This window comes from Cryptococcus neoformans, chromosome 12, assembly GCF_000149385.1.
Source record: "Cryptococcus neoformans var. neoformans B-3501A chromosome 12, whole genome shotgun sequence".
In the NCBI taxonomy this organism is placed as follows: Eukaryota; Fungi; Basidiomycota; class Tremellomycetes; order Tremellales; family Cryptococcaceae; genus Cryptococcus; species Cryptococcus deneoformans.
This window is the reverse complement of record NC_009188.1, coordinates 209,783-235,065: the sequence shown is the minus strand read 5'-3', so window position 1 is coordinate 235,065 and position 25,283 is coordinate 209,783. Positions and strand designations below refer to the sequence as shown.

Genomic DNA, 25,283 nt, shown 5'->3' with positions numbered 1-25,283 from the left:
CTTCCAAGGCCCCATATTCGATCATTCTGAACAGCCCTTCGTTGACCATGTCGGGCGACCATCCAACTCTAAAAGACGATATGTCGCCTCTCATCAGGATCATTGCCATAGTTGACGCAGCGACCGAGAGAAGTGAGACTTGATTGCACTTAGGCGTTTCGCCAATCAAGTCCCATCTCAGCACGCAACACGCCAGCCAGCATTCTCCCACTTCTTCAGATCCGGGTCCGTTGTTCTTCAGATGTCAACTTTGCGGACACGACGCCTTCCTGTCCAATTCTTTTGCTTCCAGACAATTCTCAATGCGTCACAGAGGTATGATAGGAAGTTGGGCTGGTTTGGAGATGAACTGACTGCTCTGTGAATTTATAAAAACGGACGCAGTGGGCGCAAAAGGGGGAAAATGAAATCATCGATACTTGCCGATTTTCTCAATGCATGCACGCCCCTGGTAAAATATAACTTATAGAGCCGATCTCTGGCTACCACATAAGAGCTAAGCATAGTATGCATAAATGAAGGAGATATGAGGATTTGAATGAAATTACAGCAAACAAAGCACAAATTACAGCATACACGGTGATGCATTTTGAACTTACAGCAAACGCGGGTCGAATTTACAGCAAAAACGTAACTCGCCAGCATGCACCACCACGGTCCGCCCACATGTCCCGATCTCAGTGGGTTCCAGCGTGCTTAGTCATTTTATTGTGTTACGTAAGTCAACCGTTTTGCGGTTTGTCTCAGCCAGTCTGGGCCAGGGCCAGACTTTGAGGATTCCAAAAGACCTGAGCGCGCACTCCCTGCTGCTCTCTCTATTGTGATATATAAGGATGATGGGTTCCGTTGAATCCGAGACTGTATGCACACGAGCACACTTCTAGAGGATCAAGAAGGTGGTGAGGCATGGTGATATAGGTATGCATACAGGGGAGGTTGTATGTACAAGCGGATATAACATTTAGCTCGACATTACCGGAGCACAGGGACGAACCGGACCCACGGCACTAATACTTATTAGCAGGCGGAAAGAAGCTGCTGGAACAAGATGACAGGCAAGACGTGCAACGCTTCCCTCTTCCTCTTTCTGTATTCCAACAAGAGACATACATATCGCACTACCCACCCAGCGCATCAGGGGAGAACCAAACAAAGCCACCAAATTACGCTCATCCGAATAGGGAAAAAAGGGTCAAAAAGCTCAAGCGACAACGCTGCGCTTAATCCGTTCACCGCCCATATTGATAGAATATCGATTTTCCAAAACAATAAATAAACAAATCCTTGGCATCATTCTACTTTCAATTCTTGACATCTCAATAACAACCTCTTGTCTATTACAAGACTGCAAACGCACATATCTTGAAAGGGAACTTTTGAAAGGAGGGACTTCCGCATCAGACGAGACGAAACACATCCGTCGATTGTCGATTTTCAGTCACCTGGTTCGCCTGTTTCACAGCAACAACAAACGTATCCTGTTCTTCGACAACGAATCGCTTTACAGAAGTAGTTTGGGATCCAGACAAAGCAACGGCGTATAGAAAGATAAGAGTGGAGACAAAACATGTCTGGTGAGTCCCTTTTCTATTCCACGACGTTTCGTCATACATCACCCCGATTTTTCGGGAAAGCTAGTGCGGCACTCGTCGATGGAGCTCGGTGTTGATGCCTCTTTTTTCACACTTCGCCTCATACTCCCACCTCTTCTTCTCCCAACTTGTCCTTTACAACTCGTTTCCAACGCCCATTCTGCACCCCTTCTACTGCTTGTGGCGGCATAAAATGACTGGCAAAATCACTGAAACGGTGACAACAGCTATATATACTGTGTAAGTTTACATCGAACAACCCATGGATTGGGCTCTCTCCACCTTTCATAATCTGTAGTCTAATATAGACATACGCAGGTTTACATCCCCGCATCATGCACCGATGCCAAATCATCTTCCGACACTGATCGTCACTCCCCACGGTTAGTAATGCTCCTTTTGTTTGCTGAATCCGAGCTCATATCATGTTGGCACGATAGGTCAACCTAATCACATCCTTTATACTTATTTGTAAGTACTTGCCCAAAGAGGGACTGGAACATCACTGATCATCACTGGTAGACATACGGAAGAAGTACGCTTATCCATAGCTATATCATCTGAAACCCTGCTAACACCCAGCAGAATCGAGTGAACTATCTCCTCACTCCTTCTCCCCAAGGCGATCTCTGCGTCGCTAAACTCTTTCCTCCTCCTCGCCCATCTGCCGGCCACTCTTCCGCTACCCTCCCCACCATCTCACATAAACAAGGCCCCAACGCTGTTCGCTGCGAAGCTTCCCGTGATCTGAGATGGACGATTGAAAATACAGGTGTGATGAGTCCTATATACAAGATTGTGAATCAAGATGATACGCCATTGTATCAGATCAGCAAACCAAACCCAAACGCCGAGTTTTGGACCATGTTTTATTTCAAGTATGCCGGTCATCAGATTCCACCAAAAAGGATAGAGGTCGGTCGACCCGTTCACTTACATACGGTTGATTGGGAGAGCGCTGACAGAAAATTATAGTTTGGAAAGATTGCAAAGAATCCACCTGAAAAGGGTGGCGGTACTCGATTGTCTATCACCGGGAGGACAGAGGACGAAAAACAGGTCTGGCAGACGTTGGGTGTTGGTAACGAGGACTGTGTTGAATGGGTTGTATGCTGTGCTTGCTTGAACCTCCTCGAGTAAGCCTATTTCTTCCATCATCGGCAAAGCTAACAATGGTATAGTGATGAGATTCTTCGAGCCGCCGAAAAGCGAGCCAACCCCAACGCTTCCGGTCCCTCCTCTTCCCCAGCAAGCACCCTTACATCCCCAGCATCTACCGCCGCCCGCCCCGTCCCCGCCCCTTTACAGCGTGTCGGTCCTGCTCCCGGTCCTCGCTCAGCATCGGCTGTTCTCGGCCCCGGTATCGCCTCCTCTGCACCCGCTAGCACCGCACCTATGCAGCCCATGGGCGGACATCCAGCGATGAATCTCGCACAGACGTATAGACAGAATCCGCCACCTATGCGAGCTCCACCTGCTAGGCCAGGACAGCCTGTGCCACAGGGTTACGCTTCGGCTCCGCCTGCCGGCCAGCCTCAGAGAAGGAGGTTCTGACCGTATCCCTTTGTTATAAGGAGACCGTCTACACTACACGAGGGAATGGCATTGGCATAGCGCACTGTATATGAGCCGAGAACAAAATGATCTGCCAAGACTTATTTGCGGCATGCTTGTATTAGGCTTGAATTTTTTGGATATTATAGTTTTTGGTCGTTTTTCGGTTTTTCATATACCCCTGAGGCAGTGATACCCTCTCGCCTATGCACCCCATACTCGCAACCCCCAATACAACAAACGATGCTGGGCCATACTGCAGCGGGATAGACGGGCGATTCACAATTTCTACATCTGCAGTTTGAATCTCAAGCACCACTGTTAAGCACCGCCGCCCCGAAATCCTCGCCTACTCCCCATTCTTCCATTAACCGTCTGACTTCGCTCATCTCGCCACGATGGTTGTACTGCCCATACTTCGGGATGAGGTGGGTTATTTCTGTCATCTTTGAGAATGCACGGTGATCAGGGGGGATGAGGGGGCGGCGGAAACGTTCTGTTACCTAATCGCCGTTCAAGGGTGATCAGATGCCGAAATATGTGACGGAGGGGAGGGAAGAACGACCTACCTTCTTTTGGTACGATGGGATGTCGGACCATGATTCACTCTTGATTCGAGACATGTACCGTTCTACTGTCAATCCTGGGCCTTCTACACATAATAACGCCGGTTTACCTATTAATCATCATTTAGAAGAGTCATGAGCTAAACAATGTACTTAAAATGAGAGAACATTACCGGAACACATACCTGCAAGGACGAATCCTGTAAGGCCCATCTCCTCTGCATATTGGACGATATCATTTCTCTTCTCCTTTGTTGATAACGTTGGAAACCAGAACCAAACTCTCTGTTCTGGCCCTTCATCTCTCTTGATCTCCTGTTTCTTCCCCTGTCCATCACTCTCTTCAACTCCTTCTTTCGGGAGATGCGGTAAGAGCGATTCCCGAATATGTTCAATAGATGTCAGTATATATTCGCTTCCTTCTTCTTCCGGAGATAATGAGGGAAGGGATGAGAGGACGCTAATGTAAGAAGAGTTGGGGAGCCAGATGGGTTGTTTAGGGCGAATATGGGTAAGTGGTGTCGGTTCGGCATCGCCGACGGCTTGCGTATTTGGCGGACGGTTTTCAAGGTCGACGTCGATGATGGGTAATGAAATCACAATTGCAACTTCTTCTTCCCTTTCTTCATCAACCTTGATGGAAAGTTCTGCTTCCAATGGCTCTGATCGTTTGATACCCTCTCCTTCCCCCGATTCAAAAGCTTCCAGGAAAGCAGCCGTAGAAGGAGTGAGAGTCGTTTCAGAAGGGTACATGGAGGTGAGGATTTGGAGAGTGGACAGCTGCGTTTGAACGAAGGGAGAGGAAAGACGAGGCATGTTGAGTGTTGAAGCCGAGCGAAGTTTGAAAGGGTATGAGCAAAGCCTTTTCCTGGGTATCTTATCGAAATGAACGACCCTTTGAAGACATCTGTTTATCGTTTGGTTCGGTCCCTTCAATTCTTAAATATTTGTCCGCCGAATTTTATTTTTTAAGGGGAGAACCCCACCTCGACAACCTCCACTTTTGCTGCAACAACAAATAAGCCGACCAGCGAGCCATGCTCGGCTTAGTATGCGTCCATTAACCTCTTTTAATATTACCAGGCATCAAACTCCATGGACCAGCAAAGCATCAGAGTATTCTGGCCTATCACTGGGGTCGATATGTCAGAGGGGAAAGTAGTCGGTTGGAGATTGAGAGATACTCTGTGTGTTGTGGGGATCGTTCAAGATCGGGTATGCCTTTCCATTCTTATTAATACTGTAAGTTAAATATTGAGTGCAGCTATGGAACAAGGTCCTTGCCCAAATTGGTGAGGAAGAAGATTTGGTGGGGCTGGAGAGCATCGGTCGGGCAGTATTGGATGCGACCAAGAACACCGATGTCAATGAGAAGCAGTATATTTTTTGGGTCAATAAGGAGCGTATACCGCTTTCATGTTCGTACGTATGCTTCGAGAAGGGAAAATTACCAGCTTGATACTGACCTTATGACCATAGGGTTCCCACAATTCTTATACTGTATAAACCATTGGATTCCTCTCGCCTGCAGTACCTAACCCCATCATCCTCGTCTCCTGATCTGCACGTATCTGGGCAAGATAGGCATGATCCTAGGTACCAGTTAACTATTGGAGATGATCAACTATCTGCCATCGTCGACCTTGTAAGTCGAGTCAAGCCCTCCACCATACGGTCTTAGGAAAAGGACACCTAATGCAAGAATAGATTAATAAGACAAGGCATGTTCAACAGGTTCTTCGTTCGTTACAAATGGAGAGCGCTGCAGAGGGAAAGAAAAAGAGAAGAAAGCAAGCATCCTTGCCATCTGCTCCTCGTTTCCTTTTCGCTCTCGACACTTGCGCACAGATCACCATCTTTCTCTTCTCCATTTCTATCCCCTGTTCAAGCTCCTTCCGCGCTATTTCCACATGTAAGTTCAACGGACTTCTCTACCTACCTCACGATTAAAGAAGCTCATCATAGGTGACCTCTTCTATTTGTCAGCGGCAGATCAATTGTGCACAAGGATGGAGCAGTCAATCAGAGGACCTATTCGGTATTTGACGACTCGAAACGATGGGGGAATCAATGACAGGGCAGCGCGATATAATGTGTGAGTCCCATCAAACATCAAGTTTATCCCCCAGCATTGCTTGGTTTTGCGAAGGGCTACTAGGCATCGTAAAAAGGTCCTAACAAGGCATGCTGAGAATGTGCTGACTTTTGGGACAAGGTTTTGGAATACGGTTTGGCTCGTTGTAGTGCGTTCCTGCCTCCAACTGCCGTACTCAGAGGGTTCAAGAACTGATGAAACCTTCTCATAGAACGACTTGGTCTTGGGATATGTAGCCCACAACCTCATTCGTCGACATTCCGAATGGATTTCCACCACCACGAGCACCTTCTTCTCGGTAAGCATTAAATGAATCCTATGGCGAAAGTTGTTAAAATACCCGCTGCAAAGTCCTACGTAATAGATATGCCCATACATGCTTTGAAGTGGTTGAACGACTGGCCTGTGGGGCTGAAACTCAATACTCCACTCAGCCAATTTTTTTGTTCGACGTTTACGTTCCTCATCCAACGTTGGGGTGGTCCGTTCTTCCTCTCGTTCTTCCCCAGACTGTTTAGCTTACCAAGATGTTTCATCTACATAATTAAACTCCAGATTGCGTCACACCCTCGCTCCATTCACTTTTACCCCAGCTCATGTACTTGTTATCCATTCTCTCCCTAACAGGTTTTACCACCCTCCTCGCAGCGTCACACGACATACTCAACCTATTAACGCTTCATCTTCTCTTCGGGTATAATGTCATGAGAGCCGTGTGTGTCTGGCAAATTGACAGTTTGGGGGGCCTATGGAATCTTTTCCGTGGTATGGTAACTCTCCCTTCCTCCCTTCTCTCCTTTCGCCATATCCCTGTCACTGTTTTGTTTTGCTAATCGGAGGTATAGGTAAACGATGGAATGTCTTACGGCGGCGGACGGATTCATACGAATACGATATCGATCAGCTCTTTCTCGGTACGCTCCTTTTCACAGTATCAGCATTCCTTTTCCCTACCGTCCTCAGCTACACAGCTCTCTTCTGCCTCGTGAGTCTTATCGAGACAAGCATTTCCTTTGCAGTTTTGTTAGCATAAGTAAGCTGACAGGAAGATGGAAGACGAGAGGAATGATATTCATAATATGTCGCGTTTCGGAAGTGACCCGACAGGCGATGAACAGGTTTCCCATATTTGAACTTATATTATGGATAAAGGAACCTTCAAGAGTGCCGGGTAAGTGGACATCTTTAATCAAATTGGGCGATAGCAATGCTTATCATCTGAAAGGGGGCTTGAACTTTACTGTGCAAACGGTACCCTTGGGTGACGAGGGGGAGAAAACTGAAGGTAGATTCATCATGAGGAGAGCATTGGTTTTGAAGGTAAGTATACTTCGTATCCGTGAAGGACAGTATTGAAAAGAGGATGATAGAGTACACCCAAAGCACTCTCGGACATTTTATTCCACCAGTGAGATTTTGATTGCGGACGACAGGCCGGTACCATCGCCACGTATATGCATCAACCGTTTACCAAAGCCATCTCTCTCCGAAATGTACAAATTTCCATCTCAAACTCAAAACAGTCAGGCAACGAAAAACACCTCTATCCGTCGCAAAGAGGATTGCCAAGGGGGCGGCAGGTCGGTGACTTAGCAAGCGCAAGAAGTGCAATTGCAGCTATAAAGTGCGTCATTAAAACGACCTTCGCAAGAAAGAAGGACAAGGGAGAACCGTGAATGGACGTACGTAGGAGAGCCGCAAGTGCTGCAATTGCCATTTGCACCGCTTGAGTTACACTCGTTCACGAGGGTCCTGCCGTTAGAGGCGCAAGACCCGCAGGAAGAACCGTGAGAACAGTCGGAAGAGTTGCCGCTATCATTGAAGGTCGAAAGGAAGCCGGGGGCACTAATGTTTAGTATTGGGGGGGGAATGGGGAGAAGAAGCGTACTTGGAGCAAGAACAGCTGCTGGAGCCGCAAGCGGAGTTGAGGGCCTATGTGCCAAGGTTAGGCGATGAGCGAAGATGGGGACGTACTCAAAGTAGATAAGATACGTACGGTGTAAGAAAAAATAGCCATTGTGGATTGCTAGTTGTAAGATTTGTTTGGTTGGTTCAGTAATGAGAGCTAGGAATTGGTTGATGAGATACGAGAAACTCCTTTCATGAAGACCGTCTTATATATTTTGACCTGCGCCCAATCTTTCAAGTGTGCCAACAACGAGGGACAACTTACACGAGGTCACCTCGCGTTCTACTCGTTTGAGGGTTCAGAAGATGTTCGATTAAATCCGAATTCCGGAATCTGGGGAAAGAAGGGTGGTAGAGTTGCCCATTACATCTAGCATCACGGCATTCTCACTTTTAATGTTTGGAACAGAGAAGATCATCCAGTTGATTGTCATTTAGATAGGGCGCTGATCAGGGATATGAAATAGCAATTTTTGACTAATACAGGTCAGAAAAAGCAGCAGAGCTACATTCAACTTGACTACTCGAACTGGTAATTACTGGGTGGAGCAGGCGCCGATGGATACAGGCATAGGATAAGATGTGTGGATGAGTGGGGGATCAAGAGGAAAGGGGACCAAAGTATAATCGGAATGAATTGCGCACACACGATACTTGCTAGAGACAAAAGGACATTTACAGAAGACTGAGGGTAAAAAGGAACGGGTGAGGCATAAACGCGAAAAAGCTTGTTATACAAGAAGGTCGAGGGATGAAAGTGACCAGAAGATCCGCAGCAAAAATCCATCTCCTTTGGGGGCTCAGAAGGATAAAATTCGTACAATCACATGGCGCTGAGGGCGAGAAGCAGCTACTATCCTAAGACATTCTCTTTTTTATCCGACATTTGTCGCAATTTCTAGCTTTCCTTGGCTGGTGCAAGTTTGATGGAGAAGGAAGGAAAAAAGGCGGAGCACAAGAATATGCCGACGTGCCTCGTGATTTGATTAATTCGGATGTGTTCTTGTTTCATGCTGCGTTGTCTTGATCGGGAAAAGAGGAGACTGTATAGACTGCCCTATTTGGGATCTTATTTGTTGAATAATGGTTGTCGATCATCATGATCATGTATTTTTCGCCATCATAATATTATAGCAGCGAGAAGTTTGCTGTGCAGAGTGGTGGCTTGAAACTTAATAAGACGCGAGTATGGGTCGACTTTCCTGCTCCTCCATTCTCCTCCTTTTTAACTGTGCTTTTACATATTATGAGTAGGTGAGACTCACATCCTCGATTACGGCCTTATCACAAGTTGCAGAAAAGCTACTCACCCATTATTCAAGCCTCCGTCATTGCTCACCACTTTTAATCACTACTGGCTGTTGCAGTGGTTAACTCCTTGAAAAGTAGATGGATCATTTTCGTTCACAGCCTCATTCACTATCTGTAACCACATTTGTCATTATCTAACAACATAAGCACAGCCACCGAAAGTCGACAGTTATTTGTAGAAGTCATGTCATATTCATTGCTATTTTTTTATTTTTTTATATATGTAAAGTCTTCATCTACATACGTAGTAATAAAAAATGAACGAGAGGTTACGAGACCCAAAGTCTCGCATGCGCTTGCCAATCTCGCCCAAATCCACGTTCCTTCATCGGCATCGCCATAAAAAACGCAGCTGTCGTCATACTCTCAATTTTGTCGTCGTCGCCTGCTGCGGCGGAGACGGAAGCGGCAACCGGCAGATCTTTTCTTTCATTGCCTTACTTTGGATGCATGCATCGATGCGATCCCACAAAACTTCCTGCTCAGAGGAACAGAAGTCTCGTTTCCGACCATGCATGGAGGTTGGAGACTTCCTGCTGAATTTGCTTTACACTGTTCGCTGCTGGTTAGGGTTGCAATAAGGTACGAATACATGGATATGCCATTTTGAAGCACGACGGTCTCCTGCCGGGTACGGAAATAACCCGCTTTTGGAACATCATCGCAGTAGTCGTCGATTTGACCTGATATCACAGAAATGCATCCTTTGTTCACATCCCTTACTTACTTATTTATCGCCTTCCACTCTTTCTCCCTCTTCCGTCTCTCTCTTCCTTCTCGGCTGATATTTCAGCCATGCTCATCCCCTTCCTTGCCCTCGCTTCTCTGTCCCGAATAACCACAGCCCAGCTCACACCGTCTCCCACTTATTCTCCTCCAACCTCCTCTGCAGGACTCACAGCCTCCAGCGAAACACCCAACACACAATGGTCCAATATCCTTGGTAACTCCCTTTGGTTCTACGATGCCCAAAGGTCAGGTAGATTAGATGAAGGAACATATGGGAACAGAGTAGACTGGAGGAATGATAGCGCTTTAGAAGATGGGAGTGATTGGGGTTTGGACCTTGTCGGCGGATGGTATGATGCGGGTGACTACATCAAGGCGACATTTCCTTTGGTAAATCTGTTCTATTTATATTCCCTATGACCTAGACTAACCAGAATAGAGTTTTACCTTATTTGCGCTCTCCTGGGGGGCGTTGACGCATGGCCAAGGATATGGCCTTGCCAACCAAACAGCCTATCTCGATGGGACCTTGCGATGGGGTTTTGATTGGCTTATGAAGGTAAGGAAAGGCCTACATGTAGGATTGTGCTATAGAACTGATGAGAGCAGGCACACCCATCGGATGATGTGCTGTTTATCCAAGTTGGTTCTGGGGATGTCGACAACAATTACTGGCAAGTCCCTTCACTTGTACGCAGCCCAAAACAGATCTAACAATCACTCAGGGGCGGGGACCAGGACATTCCAAGTCCTCGCCCGGGGTACCCAATCAACTCTTCTTACCCTGGTACAGATGGCTGGGCCGCTGCCTCTGCCGCCTTTTCACTAGGTTCCCTCCTTTACACACCAGGCGTCTCGTACAGACCCACTTCATCGTCCTCTCCTCCAACCTCACCTTCATTGGAAAACTCCACTTATGCGTCTCAGCTGTTGGCACACGCTGAGTCGCTTTACTCTGTCGCCAACTCTACCACCCCTCGACAAACTTACTACACGGCTTTAGGTGATGAAGTTGCCGCTTACGCCTCTTCCGACTGGCGAGATAACCTCTGTGCATCTGCTCTGGCTCTGGCACTGGCGACAAACAACTCTGCGTACTACGCCGATGCATACAACTATTATGTCCAATATGGGCTGTCAGGCACACATGAAGTTTGGAACTGGGATTCGTCACAGCCGGCAATTTATGTCATGTTTGCGGAAATTGCGAGCGCAAAGCCCGAGTTAGCGCAAGGAGCTGGACTCGACGTGAACTTGACTGGATGGCAGACTGAAGTCGAGAACTACTTTGATGGGCTTATCAAAGAGGATTTCAGTAATTCTTACTTGACCGAAGGTGAGCAAAATCCTTCCAAAAAGACCACTAGCTTACGGGAGTAGGGGGATTACTCTATTGGGATGGCGACTCTGACGAGGCGTCCTTGAACCCTGCCATGGCTGCCGCTATGCTCATGTTCAAGTACGCACCCATGGCCTCTTCAACCGACAAGACCAACTCTTATAATTCATTCGCTCAATCCCAACTCAACTACCTGCTCGGCTCCAACCCCATGTCAGTCCCTTACATCGTTGGGCAACACCCGAATTCCCCATCCAACCCCCACTCTGCCCCCGCTTCTGGTGGCTTCAACATAAATAATATCCGTGACGACCCTCCCACCGAGGCGCACGTGTTATATGGTGCGGTGGTGGGTGGACCGTTGAGCAGTGATCAATTTTGGGATTGGAGAGACGATTGGGTGCAGACGGAGATAGCATTGGATTATAACGCGATGATTCCAACTCTCGCCTCTATGCAGGTACGTCTTTATCTAGCTTCGCCTGGCATTTAAACGAGGGCTTGAGACTGACTCTATCTGTAGCTTATGAACAACACTGCCGATCCACCTTATGTCGACATCGCTGCAGGCACATACTCCATCCCCTCTGGCCAACCTTGTGATGCAGCTCTTCCATGCCGCGGTGGCGGCGGTCTTAGCGGTGGTGAGATTGCAGGGATTGTTGTGGGTGTTATTGTGGGTGTGGTCTTGTTGGTGATTGTGGGCGTTTGGTGGTGGTGGAGGAAGAGGGGAAAGAGATGGGGTAGTAAGTGGTAAGTAGGAAGCGAGGATTGCGGCGCAGTTTGGTGGACATTTGGTTTTTTGTTGTGTCATCATAATGGATTTATAAAGTCAAGCCCATGTATCCGTGTTTTTGTATCTCTTCTAACCATATAAGACTTATCTGTTGAGATTCAGTGCGTGACTACTAGGTACTTCCAATTTTACGTTTTGGTCGGACGAAAACCAAAATTCACATTTTACGTAAGTACCTTTTGGGCGTGTTTGTTTTGGTCGACTTCTGGGTTCGACCAAAACATGATTGTTCTCTCCCGACGAAAAACATCATTTGCCTTATATCTCCTCTTGCGTCATGCGATTTGTCCACCTTCATTATTATTATTATCTTCATTATTCATGGTCAATGTGAGATGCGGTAATAGATGATAAATATTGATGTATTACAAGAAGTACAGACGATTCGTTGACATGTCAGAAGGTTTGCATTCACATATGTAGGTTAGCAGTTGGCGACGACCTGGCGACGGCCGAAAAGTTCCAAGCTGTCAAACCTCATATGCCATGACTTATTCGCCCCACTTTCAATTTTGTCAATTTTGGACCAAAAGTTCATGCTAATTTTGGGGAAAACCAAAACGTAAAATTGAAAGTACCACTTATTTACTACCTGTATCGAGGGCCATCGCCGCCGGCTTCTGCGCGTCCATAATAATTAAGTAATAATGACGTAACTTGTTCCGACTTCAGCGTTTACCTGGTGTGGTCAAACGAGGAAAGGTAGCGTACAACGGAATGCAAGCGGCCTGACAAACTGTCGGCATGTGTAGACAGCAGTGACCGTGAATGGACTGTTTAGAAAACATGGGGAGTAGAGAGATGCCGTAGGCGTAAATGTCGCCCGAAAAGTGCACAGAAAGAGTGATCGAGCGAGCGAGTGACTTGGCGAGGACGTGCGAAATTCGGCTTTGATAACCGGCCGAATCCACCCAGGTGATACTGCTGAGTCGCTCGTAGAAAGTTATCTGATTGTATGGGATGCAAGATGGAAAAACAATGGGTGGGACAGGCAATGAATGCCGTATCCAAGGATTGAAGATGCATGCACTGTCAGAGACTGGTGGCGAAAATAGAGTCAAATCAATCAAATTGCCACTCTCAGGCTGCTGGAAGACTACCGCGCCATATTCCTCTCGATGCCTTTGTTGCTTGCTCCGTCATTTCTTAATATAATCCTCATTTTCACTTTACATCCACACAAATATTTCATCCCTTTCAATTCAATAAAACAACTCAATCAAGTTCATCAAATCAGGATTACTTAGCCGTTATGCCTACGGAATCCACAACTTCCGAGCCCCCTCTTCCCACATCGCACACACCTGCCGGTGTTGTCAAATGTTCCATCTGCGGAATAGGTAACCTCTCGCAGCCAATGTCCATCCCAGTCAGCGACTATTTTGGTGGATCAGCTGTCGAGTTTGGAGAGAGAGTGTGCGGGAGATGCGCACTGGCTAGAGGGCACGGCGAGTCTGACATTCAGAGCCAGAGCCAGTACGAAAACCAGAGTCGAGATAGGGAGAGGGGGTGGGAAAAAGAGTCTGAAGTGCGAGAGAGGGGGAGAGGAGGTGTGAAACAAGAAAGTGGGAGAACGCTGGACGATGTGCATGAGGAAAATGAAACCGCAGAGCGCAAAGGTATCGTACGCGACCTCAAAGCTCCCACATTTTCACAGTCCCTGCCTTCCCAATTGCCTCAGCCGTGGACCACTACCAAACCAGTGCCTTCGCCCCCTAGCAACGCAAGAGGGCTCGCTGCATCTCCGAAACCTGACGCTGCAACCAGGAGCAAGGAAAAGATGGATCAGCCTCCTAATCCACTTTTGGATATCACGAGGACGAGGGTACGCAGTATCGGCCGAGGACCACTTTACCCTGGTAGTGTTTTTAAAGGGACTCAAACGAGCGGTAGAAGCGCATACGATGTGGAAGTAAAGTTTCTGGTAAGCCACGTTTCATTCTCATTGACTAGATGACCAACCAGCCCCTCATAGGATGTGGATTTCGCCGATTCCACGTTATCCGGCTATCTCTCTATTTCTCACCTCACCGATTCTCATCCACACCTCACCACATTTTTCACCGGCGAAATCATCGGGCCCAAGTACGGTTTCATTACTGGCCCACGCTATGCTGCCACAGAACATGACGATCTCCGCCACTGGGGCCGTTTCGAGCAATTTCGCAGACCGTCGACTAGGGCAGACTTGGTAGGTGAAGAGCTGTTCTTAAGGGATCCTCTGCCAGATAGGTCTAGAGGCGAGACGAAAGGGAAAGAGAGGGATTTTGTGTTTCTAAGGATCAAGGAGCAATTTTTGGTACCGGATCACAAGGTGAAGGATATCTCAGGAGCGAGTTTTGCGGGATTTTACTATATCATGGTTGACATGGCCCCGACCGTTACTGTGCCCGTCTCTCAACCTGCGACGCCTCTTTCTCCAACCTTCAAATCACCTTTTGTCCCCGGGAGTCCTGCTATCAGTCGTCGAATGTCGGGTACGGCCATGCCTGCATTGGGGCTCGGGATGGGTATGGGTTTAGGGGCGACTATCGGTGCCGGCGTGGGGCCGGGGATGGGCATGGGAGGGGAACAGGTCAGCGGGATCGATAGGACTCGACCTGCCAGACCTTCAGGCACGAGGAAGGAGAGCGGCGGGCGGATGAGGGAGAAGGAGGTCCGAGGTGAACCTACGATTCGCGGGGTACGTCCTTATCAAGAACTCACTCGTTCGCATCAGTGACTAACCCGTTGGCTTTATTTAATCTTTTGGGATCCTTGGGATTCAAACCATCTAGTATTATTTCCATTCACTCGTAAGTCAAACTTACATTAGCAGTCATTCGTGTTGCACATATTGACTTTTATCTTTTTCTTCAGAATCAAGAGCCATTCCAAGAACTTTTCCTCTCACATGTCCCGCAGAAGAGCAAGTACGCATTCGAGTTCCGCTGAAGGGTGAACCTTTCGTCCAGTCTTCAAAGGTTTTCGATACTATTGATTGCCCCAGATCATAGTAATCGTATTCAGCTGATCAATCGCATTTTCCAAAATCACACTCCGCTCACCTGGATTGGTTTAACGACGCGTCGTATATGTAGCTTCGTTTTGTAAGGATCCCATGATTGATCCTCATATTAGTTTTTTGTTTTGTTTTGTTTGCTTTTTTGCTTGTTTGTTTACTGATACGACTTCTCTATGTGATTTGTGATTGTAGTATGATCACCTTAATGCATCTGTTATGTATTGTTCCTAGACGTCTTCAGCTATCCTAATACTCAGACGATGAACAAGCCCCCCGTGACTAACTCGACGCGACTTTAAATCACCTATAAAACCACGCGACTTGCCTGTCTCCATCGACAAAAGTTCCAAAAGCCATCTTTCACATTCCTACTCTTACTAATATTCAATCCATTTAGTTGAAAATATGTCGGCATTCGCTCCCCGACCAGTCGTTCCTATTAAAGATCCTAAACTCCAGCCCTGGGTCGAAAAGTAGTACGTCCCTTCTTCATCTTCCTACCTTTCTCTTTCCACGATCCTCCACATTCTCTTTTCCGCTACGCACGTAGAAATGTTGCAGATTTTAGGACGAGAAGGAACTGGGACCGACTGGTAATGAACAAGAATGCTAACTTGATATTTCCCTTCCTTTCCACTGCCATGATTAGTCGTCCGAAAACAATCGATGATGTCTCAAGCCAGGACAACACCGTCGCCGTCCTTCGAAAGGCCTTAGCTTCAACCAACGTGAGCTCAACCCCTAATCATCACATAATATGCAATATCAAGCGATAGAGAAGCTAGTAAATTGCATGAGGATGAAAGAAAAAACTGATGGGTGAGGTGTGTAGTTACCGCATATGTTGTTTTATGGTCCTCCAGGGACTGGAAAGACGAGTACGATTTTGGCTTTGGCTCGTCAGCTTTTCGGGTACGTGGTCTTTCACCAGTTTTCCTGCCTCTTCTGATCCATTATGCTAACCGTATCTAACCACGACGCTTTCTTTTTTCCATTTCCCATTCGATAGCCCCGACCTATTTCGTGCGCGAGTGTTGGAGTTGAATGCGTCTGATGAACGAGGTATCTCAGTAGTAAGGGAGAAGATAAAGAGTTTTGCGAGGGAAACACCGAGGCATGCTCCTGCTGTATCTTCGTATGTCCAATTTCCCTTTCCATGATATCTACTGTACTATCTCCGGGGAACAATGTGCTCATGGAATGGGAATGGGGGGGATTTGTAGAGATGGCAAAGAATACCCATGCCCACCGTTCAAGTTGATCATCCTGGACGAAGCGGACTCCATGACGCAGGATGCGCAATCGGCGTTGAGAAGAATTATGGAGACGTATTCAAAGATTACTCGATTCTGTCTTGTGTGCAATTATGTTACAAGGTGCGTTCCATTTACACATCCATTCATCCATTTATCCGTCCATTCTGCTTGGGTTTGGCAACGACAGAGAAATGGAAGAGGAAAGAGTAAATGAGTGGCTGAATAGCTGATGATAGGAAATAGGATAATTGAGCCCCTCGCGTCAAGATGTAGCAAGTTTAGGTTCAAACCACTCGAACAGGGGAGTACAAGAGCGAGAATGGAGATGATTGCAGAGAATGAAGGTGTACAAACCGATCCCGGAGTATGTCGTTGGTCCCTCTTTATCTCTATCCTCTTCCTTTACCCCCTTTTTTCCTTCTAACAGCTCGCCTTCCCTTTTTCTTTTTGTTTCTACGCACTGACCTCAATGGGATAGGTGATTTCGCTTATTCTTGAACTTGCTGGGGGTGATTTGCGAAAGGCGATTACATACCTCCAAACAGCTCAGAGATTACATAGTTCAATCGAGCCACCTATGCCTGTCTCTGCTCTATCCAGTATGTGCTTTTATTTTTTGTATTGCAGCGGGCTTGTATCGGGCAGTTAACCGTGCGAGGAAGAGGAAGATCTCGAAAGCTGACTTGCATCGTCTTCTTGTATCTCTAGTACACGAAATATCTGGCGTTGTCCCAGAAGATCTGATCACAGATCTCCTCGCTGCGATGGGCGTCGATAGGCAAACTGGGATCGATCACAGTCTGGCAAGAGGATTTGATGGTGTTAAGATTGCTGTGACGCGAGTTGAACGGGAAGGGTGGAGTGTAGGGCAAGTGCTTGAGCAGGTGGGTCTTATTTGTTGCCTTCTCCTTTTTTCCTTTCTTTCTCATACTTTATTCCATTTTATTCCCATATACGGAATATCTAGGAGCAGAACTGACTGAACGTTGAAAAAATGAAAATATAGATCCACGACACTCTCATACCCATTCCAAGTATCCCAGCCATTCAAAAGAGTTTGGCCGGCATTGCAATCGCAGAATGCGATAAAGGATTGTGCGAGGGAGGGGATGAAGAGTTGCAGCTTTTAGATTGTATGTTGAGAATTAAGGATATTATGGGTAGACAATAATAAATAATGAACCGAATGAGCGTTTTATGCTGCTACACGTGCCTAAAAGTAGTATGTATACGCAAGATCCCAAGAGGACAGAACTAAGACACCGTCGTGAAAGTCGCACTCCGGGGTATTAGTTTGTGTAGATTGGAAAGGGGGCTTTCTCATGAAACAGACAGATCACAATAGACATTTGAGACATGCGTGTATCATGGAAGGCATAGCGGAAGATAGATGAAGGTTAGGTTATACTAGCCGGGAATACAATTGTTCAGCCGGGTAACTAAATAAATTGCACGGACAAGTGCAGGAGAATGACGGGGAAGGGCGGAAAACAAACAAAGGAAACAAACAAATAGGCGTTATGGATCCCGGCGAAAAAGATAGTGCCACTCGCGGCATTTCATATGGATCCCCCCCGAAACTTGCCTAAAAGGGTAATTTTCCGCCCCATGACGGATCTCTGCTTACGCTGGTGTTTTTTTGGTGCACCCAAGAATCCCCGATGCATGCCACTTATATCTGCACATCCATTCGAGCAAGAGCCAGCTAGACATCCCTTCTTTGGGTTGGTGCGTTAGTGCTGCGTGCTGCGTGCTGCCTCCTGCTTTTGGTTTAGAGTATACAACACACAGGTCAACAATCAACAATCAACAACAGACAACAGATCGATCTTGTCGGCTCAGCCAGCAAGTCAACCAGTCAACACCTGAATAGCAGAGAGCAGAAAAGAGTGTCTACCCTCCGCTTTTTCCTGTCGCCTTTCTTAGCCACCAGAGGTCAACATTCCCATTAAAACGTTGAGCGGATCCCAAGTCCTTAGGGCATCATTTGGGTTCTTTTTTCCCTATCATAATAAGAAAAAGGCCACCCCGTGTCAAATCGCGTTTTTCATCGATAATCTGGCGATCCGGGAGTGAATAACCTGCAACCCGCTCCATCCTCCCCATTCAGCTACCGTTTACACACTCCCACTCAAGTCACAGCATCTCCCATCGCCACACAACCAATCCGTGTTCGCTTTTTTGCTTGATATCTTTTTTTTCCTTAACGCCGGGAAAAGATATATAGTGTGATTAAGAGGATTGCCGACTTGCCCCGATTATACCATAATCGCATAGCATTTCGACGTCTTAGCCCTCTTCCAAGACACAGGGCAGCCAACAAGGACGCACAGCTGTGTTTCATCACTTGGCGCTTTCTCCGCTTTCATTTCGGAAATTTCGCCTCCGCACATCTCTCCGCGTGCGCGCGTATAGTTTGGACAAAGTGTCCAAATAGAGCGCAGACAGTAGCAGCTGTTCAAGTTGCCTCTCTTTCTTCCAGCGAATCATCAGATCAGTCCTTGTGAGTGATCTCCGCGTTTTGAAAGCTTCTTGCGACTTGCGACTTGCTATTTTGGGGACCGGTTTTTCGCTGATACTTCGATACGCGTAGAAGGGCAAAGCTGTCAGAGCAAAAGACTGAAATAGTCCTTTAGAAGTTGATTTCGGTTCGACTTCTAATTTTTTTCATTGAATCATACATCTCTTCGACACCCTTCGCTCCACGTCCGTCATGAACATTGATCACTAGTGCGATTGTCGAGGACTCGACATTATACTCTTCGCTCTGGTGTTCTGAACAAATCGCATATATTACATCGCATCATCTGCCTTTTTTGTCAGCAACTCTGTCCGCATCGCCACTTTTCCCATTACCTGTTTATTAACCCATCACTCATCGCATACACATTCGCATCCATTCTTAACAAATCATTTTCGTGACTTTAATAAGCAATCATGTTACATCCTGTGAAGATACACAATACGGATTTCCCGACCAAGCGTCTTCGCTCTTGTCTCTCTCCTACGCGTACGCGACATCATTCGCCATCTTTCCTTCCTAGTGGCGAGGCGGCAGTGGCGGTTACGTCGTGGAAGCGGGTGAAGACTGTGAGATGGCAAGAGGAGAATGGGTGTGCTGTCGCTGTAAGTCACTTCCTTCCTTTGAGACATCCAAGTCGCGCACAGGCTTTTTTTTCCTTGCGCGTCATTTATTTCTCCGCTGGGGTTCCTTTGATTGCGTCACATTCCCCCGCCTCTTGTCCCTTTTTGGTTTTTTTTTGTCTTGATTTTGAGCATGGGCTTACATAAGCATTCAGTCTTTCCACGATACATATTCGCACGAAGAGTACGACCGTACCCCACTGGAACCGCCTACCTCCGCCGAGAGGGACTGTGTCTTTCCCGAACGAGGCTCCAGATGTCTTTCCGGCCCACGAGAATGTTTTTTTGGAGATTTCTCTGATGAAGAAGAGGATCTTCCCCCATCCGCTTCTGATTTTTCTGATTCCTTTATTATCCACACTCCGCCACCTACCGAGACCAATTCTGACGATGGGGAACACTCTGTCCGACAGGGATGTGATGTCGATGGTGAGGGAGAGATGCAAGACGGGGAAGATGGGTGGGATGAGTGTATGCAGAGGAGAAGAATGATGTTTGCGAGGTTGTGTACCAGAGAGAATGGGGATAGGCATCCCGAGTTTGAGGGGTATAGGTCGTTGTCTGCGACGTTGGCGGAATTGTTGAAGAGTGTGGGGTGCGATGATGAAGATGGCTCGATCCAAGAGCATGGGGATGAGCAAGCCCTCGAGGAAGATGGCGATGGCGAAGAAGTGAGACAAAGTAGAAGTCGAAGTCTCAACATTTTTGGTCTCCCCACTCTCGCTCAAAGATCAGTGACACCGACACCAACAGGCACACCATCCCTCGTGTCGACCGAAGAGAGCGATACAGAGTATACCATCGCGAGCCCCAGTATGGGTACACCGGCGGATGCGTTAAGCTTGAACGGCTTTGGGTTTGGGAATGAGAGTATGTCGTTGGGGCAAAAGGCGTTGCCGATAGTGATGGTTGAGAGGGCGCAAGAGGTCGGGATGCGATAGGAGAGGAATGGAGCGAGAGTCAGTGAGGAGTTGGGAGGAAGGAGGGGGAAGGGGAGAGGGAAGGATACATTTGTTTTAGAAGGTTTGCATTAGAGCATTAGGCGCCCGTTTTTGGGACGATTTTTTGGCGTATATTTGAGTACAAATAGTTACACAGCATAGACACGACTTGTTATGACATGACATGATTACTACTATGCATCCGTCGATAAACCTAACTAATGTACTAGTATTATCTCGATCATAGGAGGCGAAGAAGTGAAAAATAAATTGTCGATGTTTTTTTGTCGCCACTGAATTTGCCGATTGCCGGTGGAGTACGACCACGACTGAGTAATACATCTCCCATAATAGTTGTCAATTTTCACTTCATTTCCCCCCCCAACTAAACATGCCAGCCGCCCTCTCCCCTTCCCTCACTCCCTCTCTCTCCTCCGAGGCCCCCTCGCCCATCCTCCGCCTCCCTCCAGAACTCATTGACCACCTCCTCACCCTCGTCCCCGCCTCTCTTCTTCAGCTAACGGCCCTTTCCCTCCTCAAAGTCTTCCCGGAACACAACATCTCCAAAAGACATCTATGGAAGCATATAGTAGTCTATAGGGCCGGGCAGTTGATGCCTCTTTGGAAAAAGCTGAAGGAAAATGAGGCGATGAGAGTTGGAGCGAGGACATTTGCGTTGCAAAGCTGGCAAGGGGATGCTGATATTCTCAACAAGTGTGTCTTTTATCCATCTCGACCTTGAATTAATTACCTTCTGGGAATGAGAGAGAGATAAAGCTGATTTTTATGGGGTAGCGTGATGCGTCGGCTGGATAATATCAATACGCTGATGCTCAATATCGGCACGAACTTTGCGCCGGAACATCTTCAAGAGATGTTTGAGGGGCCACGTATGAAGTTGGAGAGGATGGAGTTGCGGTTCAGACCGTATGTGGAGCAGGCGAGCTATTATCAGTTTTTGGCTGGTCAGTCGCATCGCTGTCTTTCACGCTACCAAAGGAACTTGACTGATGAGAAAGTGTAGGGTCGTATTTTGATACAGCTATAGAGACACTCACAAGGCAATGGCCTGTCTGTCCCAACTTTACGCATATCAGTATTGTCCAAGACCTCCCACCTCGCTCAACCGCCCCAAACACTGCGCGTAACTCTGCCACTTCATCACTGGCCAGTTCTTTCGCCGATCTGCGTATGGCTAATACAGCGCCCGCTTCAACCGCTCCTTCGTCCGATAGTGAAGAAGCCTCTGGCGTGTCTACTCCACCTACTTCGGTAGATGACCCCGACCTGAACCCTACTGACGCCGGTCGGTCAAAAGCATACACCGGCCATGGTCCGTTTGGAAACCCGTTCTTGAACGAAAAGCTTGGGATCACTCGACCAAAGCATTTTGCCCAACCGATCGTATTCTTTGACATACAGTGTTTGGCAAACTTTGGGGCTGCGGCCGTAGCGGCCAATTTGACACATTTGAGGTTACGCGTCCCTTCGAGGGATTTGGCGAGGGTGTTAATCATGCCGCCTCCGAGAGGGAGTTATAATCAGGCGTTATTCCCAGAATTGAGGTATCTGGATATATCCACGACCAACGTTCGTCTCGACACTACACTCTCAGCTCTTCTCAAGCAATACTCAAAGCTTGAACATCTTGTCCTCGACCGTGTCAACCTCTTTGGGTTTACGGCCCGTGAAAAAGGGTTAGAGTTGTGCAACGATCTAGGCATGGTGATTGTCAACGCTGGTTTGACAAGATCCAAAGAGAAGGAAAGACAGATTGCAGCTTGGGAAGTGGCAGAGCGTGTGCGGATGGCAGAGGCTACTGCAGAAGCTGCCAGGCAGGTCGAGGTCGGTCAGAGGGAACAAGATGAGCATCAAGGCGATAGAGAGACGGAAGAGGACAGGAGGGCGAGGGAGGCGCAAGAGGAGATTCAGAGGAATCTCGAATTGATGCGGTCCAGGCGTGGGCACCGGTCTGCGGCTCATTCAACATTCTCTTTACGAGAACGTCGTCGCGCAGGCACATCCGCATCTACCGCTTCATCATCAGCCAACAACCTGCCCCTCCCCCCTCAGGACAAGCTTTACATGGTTCTCCCACCATTACCGACCCTGAAAACCATCTGTATTGGTGGTGAAGCGCATACCTTACCGGCGAACAAGGTCGCACAGTGGGAAGATCAATTTCATGCCGGGTGGATGGAAGGTCTCGAGAGGATATTGGGATGGGCGACCCATTTGGCAGATAAATATGATCGAGGGAAAAGGAAGGCGGAGGAGTGGGTGGTGAAGGAGCGAGGGAAGAATGGAAGCGGTTCAAACTCTACTACTGGTACAGGCGGAAGTAACGCTGCAAAGGGAAGGGGGAAGGGTAAAACCTCTTCGTCTTCCTCTTCTGCTGCTGCTGCCAAAGTACTTCCGAAACCGCCCACCGACATCCGCCTCTTCCGTTTCCCTCTTCCTTCCGAAACCATTTCCCGTCGTAATAATGAAGGCGAAGAAGAGAATGACGAGACTGAACATGGGAAACCGGGGCCGTTCAATCTCACCTCTGGCCTAATTGAAGTCGTCCCTTCCTCCCCTTCTGACCGCTCCTACCTCAATCCGTACCGGGAAGCTCTCGCGGATGCCCAGCTTTACAAAGATAGACAAGAAGGGGTCGGGGCGCCGTGTGTTTTTTGTACCATCCCAGATTGTGAAGGTCCTGCAAGGAGGGGAGCGGAGGGTGAGAAGGTTGATGGAAGGGGAGGGATGGGAGGGAAACATAGAGAGGAATGTGGGCATATGGTTGGGAGACGGACATGGGGATGGGAGGGGCTTTAGGCTTTAAAGGAGAGAAAGTTGTAGCGATTACTATCTTTTTTAGATTTAGATGTATGATATGCAGTACTGTAAACCAGGTTTGAAAAAGTATTGGGGGTCGTCATGTCGTTACATCGTTGATAGGCGTTCGTCACAAAAAGTATAAAAAACACAATTATGTCCTAGAGCAAGTAATATTTCCCCTCAACCCACACATTCCGTTCAAGTCGCTCGGTCCATCGGGGCTCTCTTTGTCGTCCATTAGCTCCCATTTAACAGGAGAAAGGATGAGCTACTAGTTCTCGGTACAGCTCCTCCGGGATATCTTTCACGAGGGCAACGGTCACGCCGATGACGGGCCGTGCCTCTAGCGGGGGAAATGTTCGAAGGATTTTCATCGGTCTGGTTGATTATTTCATCATTCGTTAACTGAGTAACGCCGCATATTTGGCATGAAGAGGAGGAAATAAGTGAAGTGGTGAGAGACGTACGAGGGCGTATCCATCAAGTCTTGACGTATAAGCAATAATTGGGCGATAACACAGAGTATGTTGAGATGCAAGCCAAATGCCAAGAGGAAACTGAATCCCGAATAAGCCATCAGCATAGATACGTATTTAAAAAGTTGGGATTTGAGATGAGGAGAAGGATATAAAAGGGACGTACTCCCATAGGCGAAGGACTTCTTCCAAGGGCGGCGTACAGGCGCAGAGTGTCATGACAGCTAAAAAGATGATAGTGGTCAGTCGCTGATAGTCATAGCTTGTAAAAGACATAAGAGAGGACGTACATGGGAAAGCATAAATCTCTGCTTTGAGGTTCTTGCTCGCTAATCTATCATATAGCTCTGGGTCAACTACCTCTAAACACTTATCCAACAGCTACTTTTTAATCAGCTCACAAATCTTTCGCTTTATACCTACTAGGAGCAGATATAGTAACGTACAGTAAGACCTTTGTGGACACCTTTCAAAGATGGTTGTACATAGAGTGGACAACCGTCCTCGATGAATGTTGAGAAACATTGAAAAGCCTCGAGCTGAGAGGGCATGGTGAACAGGAAAGGAGCAGAGAGGACGTTCATCCCTTGTACGTATTTGAATGGCTGGGATTCATCTTCTGTCTCCGCGGCTACAGTTCCAATCAGCACCTTCTTCAATGTGCAGGTGTAAGCATGCGTGCAGGTAATCTTCCAGACAAAAGCTTCCAACAACCTAATCAACATGTCCTCTTTGACTTTGCCCTTGAATTGAGTATCTGTCGCCAGTGTCCGGAATGTATCGTTTTTGACTGTCTGAATGGTCAACCGCTCCTGTATCGTGGACATAATAGCTTGAAAACGAGTATAGACTGACTTTTGTGGCTATCAGAAGAAGGGCCCATGGACACCCAGCGTAGATAATCTTCTGCCTGGAGGTTGTCCACTTTGAGCAAGAGCTTCCATATTCTCGGACGAAGTGGAGGGCGACCAGGCTAAACATCGTAGTGAGCATATCCCTGCAATATTGTTGACAGAGTAAAACATACGACTTCTGGTATACCCTCCGTCAAAATTATTCTGCGTATCCTCTTGAGGCCATCTGAGATTTCGGATGACGATCGATGCCGTGGGATGAGAGCAGGGCTGAGTATGGAATGTAGGGAGCCGTATATCTCTGTTGATGTGGACATTGAGTGTTGTAGAAACAGACAATTCGCTGGTTATAAGAGACGAGAAGAAAGTGATTACCCTGAATGGAGATGTAAACGAAGGACAACGACAGTAATAACAACAACAAATCCATCGCGACTTGGAACAGGAGTCGGCTCGTTTTCTCTTTCTGTTCTTTCACTTCTTCTGTATTTACAACTCGTACATTCCAGCCTATCCCCATACCTCACACCCACTAATTTGCTCCAGTCGCATGTCCACATTGTCTTGATAAGCACGACTGGGAACGTCAATGTCCCTTGGCCCTATACACTCTGTTCGCCAGCGATGCTCCACGAAGAGTTATCCACTGACATGGTGTGTATCCCAAGTATCCTTGTTTTTCATGCAAAGTAACCAATATCATATTACAGGACATGATCACTCAGCTGCAGGATGCCATCCTAGATGTAAGCTCCCTTCCGCCTGATTATTCAAGTGCCACCAGTGGCTGACCTGGTCTGCCCTCAATATTCCTAGCTATTAACGATCACTTCAACGTCAATCGAATATATCACCAAACGCACCCAGTTCGAACAAACTTCCATATCTATCCCCA

The 25,283-nt window shown here is 47.5% G+C and overlaps 9 protein-coding genes across 9 annotated transcripts; 7 read left to right on the top strand and 2 right to left on the bottom strand.

Moving 5' to 3' along the window:
- Window positions 1–1,567: 1,567 nt before the first annotated feature.
- On the top strand, window positions 1,568–3,146 carry CNBL0770 (hypothetical protein; the record flags this gene model as incomplete). The annotated part of the gene is made up of 8 exons (XM_767369.1): window positions 1,568–1,574; window positions 1,820–1,832; window positions 1,911–1,975; window positions 2,033–2,063; window positions 2,115–2,127; window positions 2,178–2,507; window positions 2,568–2,728; window positions 2,774–3,146. 8 exons carry the CDS (start codon window positions 1,568–1,570, stop codon window positions 3,144–3,146), a joined length of 993 nt encoding a protein of 330 aa, XP_772462.1.
- A 308-nt stretch (window positions 3,147–3,454) lies between these two features.
- CNBL0760 (hypothetical protein) lies at window positions 3,455–4,465 on the bottom strand (the record flags this gene model as incomplete). Its single annotated transcript, XM_767368.1, has 3 exons — window positions 3,455–3,649; window positions 3,716–3,822; window positions 3,898–4,465. The coding sequence occupies 3 exons, from the start codon at window positions 4,463–4,465 to the stop codon at window positions 3,455–3,457; spliced, it is 870 nt and encodes a 289-aa protein (XP_772461.1).
- Window positions 4,466–4,807: 342 nt separating this feature from the next.
- CNBL0750 (hypothetical protein) lies at window positions 4,808–7,219 on the top strand (the record flags this gene model as incomplete). Its single annotated transcript, XM_767367.1, has 13 exons — window positions 4,808–4,927; window positions 4,977–5,134; window positions 5,192–5,357; window positions 5,420–5,624; window positions 5,699–5,807; window positions 5,928–5,952; window positions 6,019–6,105; window positions 6,195–6,288; window positions 6,363–6,572; window positions 6,653–6,792; window positions 6,864–6,978; window positions 7,033–7,127; window positions 7,178–7,219. The coding sequence occupies 13 exons, from the start codon at window positions 4,808–4,810 to the stop codon at window positions 7,217–7,219; spliced, it is 1,566 nt and encodes a 521-aa protein (XP_772460.1).
- A 2,602-nt stretch (window positions 7,220–9,821) lies between these two features.
- CNBL0740 (hypothetical protein) lies at window positions 9,822–11,851 on the top strand (the record flags this gene model as incomplete). The annotated part of the gene is made up of 6 exons (XM_767366.1): window positions 9,822–10,145; window positions 10,195–10,314; window positions 10,365–10,429; window positions 10,481–11,091; window positions 11,136–11,554; window positions 11,618–11,851. 6 exons carry the CDS (start codon window positions 9,822–9,824, stop codon window positions 11,849–11,851), a joined length of 1,773 nt encoding a protein of 590 aa, XP_772459.1.
- Window positions 11,852–13,142: 1,291 nt separating this feature from the next.
- Window positions 13,143–14,824, top strand: CNBL0730 (hypothetical protein; the record flags this gene model as incomplete). Its single annotated transcript, XM_767365.1, has 4 exons — window positions 13,143–13,814; window positions 13,866–14,573; window positions 14,668–14,685; window positions 14,750–14,824. 4 exons carry the CDS (start codon window positions 13,143–13,145, stop codon window positions 14,822–14,824), a joined length of 1,473 nt encoding a protein of 490 aa, XP_772458.1.
- Window positions 14,825–15,299: 475 nt separating this feature from the next.
- On the top strand, window positions 15,300–17,321 carry CNBL0720 (hypothetical protein; the record flags this gene model as incomplete). Its single annotated transcript, XM_767364.1, has 9 exons — window positions 15,300–15,370; window positions 15,544–15,622; window positions 15,727–15,806; window positions 15,904–16,029; window positions 16,118–16,270; window positions 16,394–16,514; window positions 16,629–16,749; window positions 16,859–17,034; window positions 17,157–17,321. 9 exons carry the CDS (start codon window positions 15,300–15,302, stop codon window positions 17,319–17,321), a joined length of 1,092 nt encoding a protein of 363 aa, XP_772457.1.
- A 1,766-nt stretch (window positions 17,322–19,087) lies between these two features.
- On the top strand, window positions 19,088–20,235 carry CNBL0710 (hypothetical protein; the record flags this gene model as incomplete). Its single annotated transcript, XM_767363.1, has 2 exons — window positions 19,088–19,276; window positions 19,450–20,235. The coding sequence occupies 2 exons, from the start codon at window positions 19,088–19,090 to the stop codon at window positions 20,233–20,235; spliced, it is 975 nt and encodes a 324-aa protein (XP_772456.1).
- A 391-nt stretch (window positions 20,236–20,626) lies between these two features.
- CNBL0700 (hypothetical protein) lies at window positions 20,627–23,055 on the top strand (the record flags this gene model as incomplete). The annotated part of the gene is made up of 4 exons (XM_767362.1): window positions 20,627–20,949; window positions 21,031–21,200; window positions 21,260–22,195; window positions 22,253–23,055. 4 exons carry the CDS (start codon window positions 20,627–20,629, stop codon window positions 23,053–23,055), a joined length of 2,232 nt encoding a protein of 743 aa, XP_772455.1.
- Window positions 23,056–23,306: 251 nt separating this feature from the next.
- On the bottom strand, window positions 23,307–24,705 carry CNBL0690 (hypothetical protein; the record flags this gene model as incomplete). Its single annotated transcript, XM_767361.1, has 7 exons — window positions 23,307–23,436; window positions 23,526–23,615; window positions 23,701–23,758; window positions 23,825–23,915; window positions 23,981–24,324; window positions 24,390–24,507; window positions 24,562–24,705. 7 exons carry the CDS (start codon window positions 24,703–24,705, stop codon window positions 23,307–23,309), a joined length of 975 nt encoding a protein of 324 aa, XP_772454.1.
- Window positions 24,706–25,283: the final 578 nt, after the last annotated feature.